Source organism: Misgurnus anguillicaudatus, chromosome 25 (assembly GCF_027580225.2).
Source record: "Misgurnus anguillicaudatus chromosome 25, ASM2758022v2, whole genome shotgun sequence".
In the NCBI taxonomy this organism is placed as follows: Eukaryota; Metazoa; Chordata; class Actinopteri; order Cypriniformes; family Cobitidae; genus Misgurnus; species Misgurnus anguillicaudatus.
In genome coordinates, this window is record NC_073361.2 from 29,585,417 (window position 1) to 29,593,843 (window position 8,427).

Here is an 8,427-nt window from a genome sequence, read left to right on the forward strand (position 1 = left end):
AGTGGCCAGTCGATGAATTGCAGTTTACAGACACAAAATGTGCTATCTAGTGGATAATCCCGATATTACAGATTAAAGGAGAATTTCACCCATAGAAACATTAATCTTTATTGAAAGTGCGTCATCTTTGTTGTCGAAATGTAACATACATTTCGAATTTGGTGCCTATTTGACAGAGAAAAGGGGTGTTTGTAGTCTCACCCCCTCAACAAAGATATTGGACTTCCTGCTTACAATGATGCAAAATGATGATTCTTACATCATTAAAAGAAGGAAGTGCAACACGAAAATCTGTATTGCTCCTGTCTCAGCGGCAACTGAGGAAATGATGCACGACCATTCAAAAACATGGCTGGTGTTCTAACTATACAAAGCTTAATGCAAATGGGTGAAGTGTCCCTTTAACATAAAAACTCATTAGGAACACTTTTTTATGCAAATGTTTTCTTATAATTGACGAGATAACTCATCAATGGCAGGGAAACAGTTAAAGAAGAAAATTTTTTGGTAGGCATTAAACTTTTGTGAAAATCATAAAAAATGCTGGTGCTGGCTGGTAACTTTTTATTTAAAAAATGCTGGCGGGGAAAGAGTTAATATAATTTAAACGGATCAGTTACAAATTTTTTTACCCCATCACTGTTGTCATGAAAGGTGAAATTAGCTATATAGACTAAAACACTTTTTGTACCAGGATGTAAACATATTTATTTCTGTTTAAAATTGGACATTTTAACATGGGGGGTATTGACTCCTTTTTGGAGCCAGTCTCTAGTGGCCATTCTATGAATTGCAGTTAACACAAAGATCTGCCAACAGAATCTTATGGCTACCGAAAAAGCAAATTATTGGCCAATAAAACAGTCTGATAGACATACTAGTTCATCACGGCTCAGATTGATAATTTCGTTTATGTCGATGTGAATGTTACCGGAGTATCAGACTGATGTGTTGTTTAATCTTTGTGTTGTAGTAATGCCATATAACAGTGCCCATCACTGTGTGGTTGAAGTGGAAAACTTTCTGCTGTTAATGGGTGGAGAGGACCAGTGGAACCCTAATGGTAAAATCCTTTAATATCTATTTATGGTACAATAAAACAATTGAATCATGTGCAGAATTTAAATACACATTACACAATAGCTTTAACTTTTTAAAATGTGATTAATTATTAATAAAGTCACTGAATGTATCCCACCAAGCAATTTTGCTTTTGAAAGACGTCTAATAGCTGTCTAAACTAAATGGCCATCCAGACGTTTAGATAAAAACAAGGCAAAATGTGGGCTGTCTGTGAAAATTTAATAGACGTCTAACCATAGCCCAAACATAAATAAAAATAAATAAATTAAATCAAACTCCTTGTAATAATCACTATTAACTTTGCTTAAATGATAGGAAGTACATCTCACATGTTATTTTGGTAACTAAATTCAAGTTACTCATAGACTATATCGGGTCTATAGGTAAGCTATCTGGTGAAATAACAGCTATTGCTTGTTGGGATATCATGTGTTTTGCAACAGCGTTAAATGTTACTGTTTAAATACGAATACGTAATAATTTGATACTAATACTAATAATCTTTGCAGGCAAGCACAGCACTAACTTTGTAAGTCGATACGACCCAAGATTCAATAGTTGGATTCAGCTGCCCCCCATGCAGGAAAGGTATGAAGCCTTTTGTTTTCTGAAAATGACTTATGATTCTTAAAATAATGAGACCTCTTCATAACACGAGCTGGAAATATGACTATAATTATTTCTTAAGCCTTCGTGATGAATTTCTTCTCTTGGCTGCTACGGGCATGTTTGCTGTAAACAGTCTCGGCGATGACGGATTTTAAGAGATCTTTCCATCATGTCTTTGTTTCAGGAGAGCGAGTTTCTTCGCTTGCTGCCTGGATAAGCACTTGTATGTTGTTGGGGGAAGGAACGAGACAGGTTATCTGTCTAGCGTTGAAGCCTATAACCTTGAGACAAACGAATGGAATTACGTTTCGTCTCTTCCCCAGCCGTTGGCTGCACACGCAGGGGCCGTGCACAATGGGAAAATATACATCTCAGGTTTGACGATAAAGCTCATCCAAACAGTGTATTATTCAATGTGTCTGAAACTCAAATAACAGATGACAATCAAGTCATGAAGCCTAGACCTAGAAGAACAAAGATGTGCTCTTATTAACAGCAGATCTGAGCAGAGCACGTTTTAAAATTGTTAAGGGAATATTGCAGGTTTAAAGGGGACATTTCACAAGACTTTTTTAAGATGTCTTTGGTGTCCCCAAAGTACATATGGGAAGTTCTAGCTCAAAATATCATATAGATCATTTATTATAGCATTTTAAAATAGGCACTTTATAGATGTGAGCAAAAATGTGCCATTTTTGGGTGTGTCCTTGAGCTGATCTCTGCACTAAATGGCAGCGCATGGTTTATTTAGTGCAGATTAAGGGGTGGTATTATTATAATAAGATCCCCTTCTGACATCACAAGGGGAGACAAATTTCAATTAGCTATTTTTTCACATGCTTGCATAGAATGGTTATCTGAAACTAAGTTACTGTGTTGATCTTTTTCACATTTTCTAGGTTGATAAAAGCACCGGGGACCCAATTATAGCATTTAAACATGGAAAAAGTCCTTTACTCTTTAAATTAGACAGTAATTTAATCACAGCGTGTATAAACAAAATTATTACACAGTGCTCTGGAATGCTTGCTTCTGATTGGTCAGTCATGATATTCAGAGGTTTGGTATTCCCAGAAAACACAAATTTGCACCTGAAAATGTATTACATTTATGCATAATTAATAACATACTTTTATTTACACAATTAAACAAAACTGCATGTTTGTATCATTTTTAATTTTGTATATTGGATTAAAGTCGCTTAGGAACGTTTTTTCCTTAAGGACGGTATTCATTTGTAACAAATGAGCTAGTAAAATATATCAATATAGTTAATATTTCATGTCCAAATATCTACTCGTAGTAATCGTGTAATAAATAAGCAGGATAATGTACGTCCTGCTTACTTAAAATTGTAAAAGTGTCAGTTGTGAAGTTACAATGGAAGTCTAGATGGCAACGTATCCCATATTCCCCAATAGGGTTTCAGTGAATTTCGGTACACATTTTTGTGTGTTTACTTTTAAGGAATCATTATAATCACGATGTAATAAAAAATATCATTAGTAAAAATAATTTCTGTAAAGTAGTGTTGTAGAGATAAACTTGTGAAGTGCTGTAGCTTATTTCTGTCAGTTTGCTAACTTCGACCAGATGCCCTCCAAAGACATCAGCCAATCCGATGTTAGCATTCACAGACATGCTATACTGCATATGTCAGCGTTTAAATCAGAAAGTTAATATTACTTTAAAGGGACATGTCATGAAAATCTGACTTTTTCCATATTTAAGTGCTATAATTGTGTTCCCAGTGCTTCTATCAACCAAGAAAATGTGAAAAAGATCAACCCAGTAACTTAGTTTTGGTAAACCATTCTCTGCAAGCATGTGAATAAATAGGTCATTGAAGTTTGGCTCCCCTTGTGATGTCAGAAGGTGATCATACCGCCCCTTAATCTGCACTATCCAACCACAACACTGACATTAGCTACGTTTACATGGACACATTTTGCCTCCATCGGATTAAAATCCTTCCGATTAATAAATCCTATCATAGCGTTTACATGAACACTTAATAATGTGATCGGATTGATGTGCGTGTTTATATGACACAAGATTTATATCAGATTTGATCATTTGACATGCGCACATTGCACAAATATAGTTTCACGCTGTTTCAAGATTTGCTTTGTGCCTCAGCTGATTATAAAGCAGCAGCAAAAACACCCATTCACGTGTGCCCAAAAAGCGTATTTTACTTCACGCAGTGCTGCAGAGACCGTTCGCGAGAGCGAGTCCAAACACACGCGTTTGTGGATCAGAGAATAAACCACGGACTGACCGGACAACGCTGTCTTGTATCACTTTATGGGGAATTGGAAGGATAATAGGAACAAGATTAACAAGACAATCACTTGTTGTGACTTCCTACAACAAAACATACTCAAATATTTGCGTCACATGTCATTACGGCCATTCTACGTCATTGCACGTGTGAATATGCTCAACACTCCCGTCCTGCAGGTGGCGGAAATGCGCCTTTCAGTGGGTTTACCAACCGCCATTAAAAAAAGAAAAGATGGCACATGCGCAGAGCGTCCCAGTTTCAGTTATCCATCCGATCAAGTGTATACATGTCCTTTTGAGCGGATTACAAAAGGTATAAACCACCCCTAACAAGCGGATTAGATTTTTAATCAGATTGGCACTTTTTAGTCCGATTGAGGTGTTTACATGGATCATTTTTATTCAGATTGATCATTTAAACGGATTACAAATGTCCATGTAAACGCAGCTATTGAGTGCAGAGATCAGCTCATTTGCATTTAAAAGGACACACCCCAAAACAGCACATTTTGCTCACACCTACAAAGGGGCAATTTTAACTTGTTATAAATAATTATCTATATGATATTTTGAGCTAAAACTTCACATACGTACTCTGGGGACACCAAAGATTTATTTGACATTTTAAAAAAAGTCTTGTGAAATGTCCCCTTTAATTTCTTTGCAGAAAAAATGGAATGCCGTATTAAACCTGTCAAAAAAACAATACAAACATTTAACAATTTTGCATGCTTGTCTGTGATTGGCTAGTGGACTTATCTTGTAATGGGCGGTGCTTGTATTCTTGTAGAGTCCAGACAAACATGCAAAGAGCGTTTCTGATTGGCTCCTTTACCATTTGGATTAAAAAACACACCAGTCTTCCTGCTGTTCACAAAGCCTAGAGCCATCACAGAGACAGGTGTGATATTAGGCGACATCTGTCCGACAGTAGCGTCATTTTATGCAAGCTATTAAAAATATACAGCTTAGAGCAACTTCAACCTGGAATATTGCTTTGAGAGTTTTAGATTTAATTGACTTTAGCAATCAGCTATCTACATTTGAAAAAAAATCTTCCTTTCCTCATATTGAAACGTACATTGTGAATGTTTTGACTCAGGTGGAGTTCACAACGGAGAATACGTGTCTTGGCTTTACTGCTACGACCCCGTTATGGACGTCTGGGCTCGGAAACAAGACATGAACACTAAGCGAGCCATACACGCTCTCGCAGTCATGAACGATCGCCTGTATGCTATTGGCGGCAACCACTTAAAAGGTAATCATCAACCAGACAACACTAATCAATACTTTAATTATTGGATATTTAATACATTAATTCACTTCAGATTTAAATCCCAAGATGGCTGATAAAATCGCAGCCCTCATTAAAAGAAAAACGCTATTTTCTAATGACATCGTGGCATGTATGTCTATTAATGCTGATGTTCTGTGTGCAGGTTTTTCTCATCTGGATGTAATGCTGGTTGAATGCTACGACCCCAAAGCAGACCAGTGGGATATTCTGCAAACGCCGATCTTGGAGGGACGAAGCGGCCCTGGATGTGCCGTTCTCGATGATAGTATTTACTTAGTTGGTGGCTACAGCTGGAGCATGGTAAACATCACTTACCCTTAAACACTCCCATTTACCATTGTTTTGTAAGGACTGCAACTAATTATTAATAATGCTTAGTAATGCTTAAGCATTTTTTTTATTTTTATATTAGAAATAAAGAAATATTAGGCATTTTATGATTTGGAATTATTTCTTAACACAAATACAAACAACACGCCCTTGTAGCGTTAAAAAGAATTTTAAGTCGGTGTGTGTAAATTTTAAAAGCATCTAGTGGTCAGATTGTGAATTGCAGCCAACAGCTCACCCCTCCATTTCAAAACACATATGGTAGCCACCACAGAACAAACATGTCGTCTTCTGAGACAACATAGGGACGAACACGCTATGTAGAAAGTTTGTCCGTTTAGGGCTACTGTAGAAACTTGGCGGCGACTTCATGTAAGGAGACCGCGGTGGATGTAGATAAAAACGTCTTATTCTTAGGTAATAAAACAATACAATTTATTTTGTAAGGTCTTTATACGCCAGTTATAATATAGTTATGTAAATTATATTGCATTTTGTCAAGAGATCCTTCTAAAAGTTACACAATGCACCTTTAAAGGCACAATGTGTAATTTTCGCCACTAGAGGTCACTAATCAACAACAATGGCGCAGCTTGATGACGCTGTGAAAGAGTGTGAAACGATGGGAGTTGTAGTTTTCACCTTAATAGTAATTGATCCGACACACAAATCAGGTACATGCATGATATAATGAAATAAACCATTACATTATAATGTAAACCCACAGGGTGGCCTAATAGAAGCAACAGCAGATTGCATTAACAGCTTTAATGCAGTTTAAAATTATAGTTTCAAAGGACTCCAAACGACCCCAAACCAGGCATAAGGGTCTTTTCTAGCGAAACAATTGTCATTTTTGGCAAGAAAAATGAAAAATATGCACTTTTAAACCACAACTTCTCGTCTTCCTCCGGTCGTGTGGCGCACCAGCGCGACCTCACGTAAATACGTCAAAAGGTCACCGATGACATATGCGAAACTATGCCCCAGTGTTTTCAAGTGTGGAGAAAGAGGACCACTCCAACGTTGTTGTATGTCGAATTATACTTATTAATGTCTTTGTGTCAGTATATTGTTTAAAATGGTCCGCAAATGTGTGTTCCATGTATGTAACACGTGAGCTTTCAACGTCATTATGCAATTACGTGAGGTCACGGGACCGGAGATAGATGCAAAGTTGTGGTTTAAAAGTGCATATTTTTTAATTTTTTCTTACAAAAATGACAATCGTTTCGCTAGATAAGACCCTTATGCCTCGTTTGGGATCATTTAGCGTTCATTGAAACTGCAAATAAAATGAGAAAAATCCTGGTATGTTTTCCTCAAAAAACATAATTTCTTCTCGGCTGAAGAAAGAAAGACATCAACATTTTGGATGACATGGTGGTGAGTAAATTATAAAAAAATGGACTAATCCTTTAATGAAAAACTCATACATATTGTACCTTTAAACAATAATCCCTTACAATTTAAATATGCCTATAGCGCCCCTTTGTGGGTAAAAACTACTTCTAGGAGCAAACAATATTGCATTACACTCTTAAAAAGTTTCTGAATGATTGAATAAATTACTCTGTCAGAAAAAAACAGTTCCAAGCCGTAACTAGGGCAGTATTCTATAAAAAGGTCCTAATATTTACCATTTAGGTACATATATGTATGCATTTGGTACCAATATGTACCTCTGAGGTACTAATATAAACTCTTTAGGTGCAAAGGTGTACTTCTTGATAAAGGACAGCGCCTTTATGTGTGTAGATTGACAGTAACTCATCATTGATTTTTTTTTTGCAGGGAGCCTATAAGTCATCCACCATTTGTTACAGCCCAGAGAAAAGCACATGGACAGAAATGGAAGGGGACGTGGCAGAACCTTTAGCCGGACCAGCCTGTGCCACAGTCATACTGCCGGCCTGTTTGCCATTTAACAAATAACTGCACAGAACAAGACAAGTGCAGTGAAGAAGAGGAAAACGCCGTCGGGATGGAAAGTCCATCGCTAAACAAAATAAACAAGAGGACTCTCTTAAATGAACGCCTGCAGCTTTTTAAAAGGAGCTGATGAGCTGTAGAGATTATTTTTTTACTGGTCGGACAAGAGCACTTTGTTTCTTTCATACCTAAAAAAAAAGTTGATAAAAAACTGATATAATCATCAACTTTACGTATTTGATGCTCATGTGTGTTGACATTCAACTGCTCATATTCAATCCGTTTTTTATCGTAAATATTTTCGCTGAACTCGACATGGCACGCATACTTTGACCAAATCAAAAGATCTTCCATATGTACGCCGATCGAAGACAAAGAACTGCTGAAGTGGGTTGACAAAGGACGATTCATGTTTTTTTTACATGCAAAATCACGATTCTGTGTACACTGTAGACTAGCTGTTTAATATATATCACGTCATGTCTGCTTGTTAGATATTGTGGCCATACTTAATTCACACATTGTTATTTGTACAGAAGAGAGGGGAATAAATGTCAATTAAAAAAATAACTTTCCGTTAAACACAGACACTTTTTATTTATTGGTTGAACAATCAGTAAACATTATTTACTTAGCCATGTGGTATATATGCATGGCGTGAAGTGGAAAGCTTATTGTGCTATACTGTGGGTACACGTTTGTTTGTTGAAATCTCATATCTCACAGTGCCTATTTTTAGCAAATGGCTGCTTTGTTTAGTAAACCTTTTTTGCATTTTAGCAGCCTTGTAAAAAATCAGACATTTTAAATAATCATTAATTATTATACTGATTGGTTTCTCCGAAGCGTGAAAAGAATCTGAATTTGTTGCACTGATATTTGTTGGC

At 36.6% G+C, this 8,427-nt stretch overlaps 1 protein-coding gene across 4 annotated transcripts in view; it reads left to right on the plus strand.

Moving 5' to 3' along the window:
* klhl14 (kelch-like family member 14) overlaps positions 1-8,110 on the plus strand; it is a 50,082-nt gene extending 41,972 nt beyond the window's left edge. For all 4 annotated transcript variants that reach the window (XM_055182167.2, XM_073864149.1, XM_073864148.1 and 1 more), the window contains 6 exons: positions 974-1,063; positions 1,593-1,671; positions 1,877-2,067; positions 5,081-5,239; positions 5,421-5,578; positions 7,403-8,110. In XM_055182167.2, coding sequence (XP_055038142.2) covers positions 974-1,063; positions 1,593-1,671; positions 1,877-2,067; positions 5,081-5,239; positions 5,421-5,578; positions 7,403-7,543 — 818 coding nt within the window. In that variant the 3' untranslated portion in view covers positions 7,544-8,110. The remainder of the gene's footprint in view (positions 1-973; positions 1,064-1,592; positions 1,672-1,876; positions 2,068-5,080; positions 5,240-5,420; positions 5,579-7,402) is intronic.
* Positions 8,111-8,427: the final 317 nt, after the last annotated feature.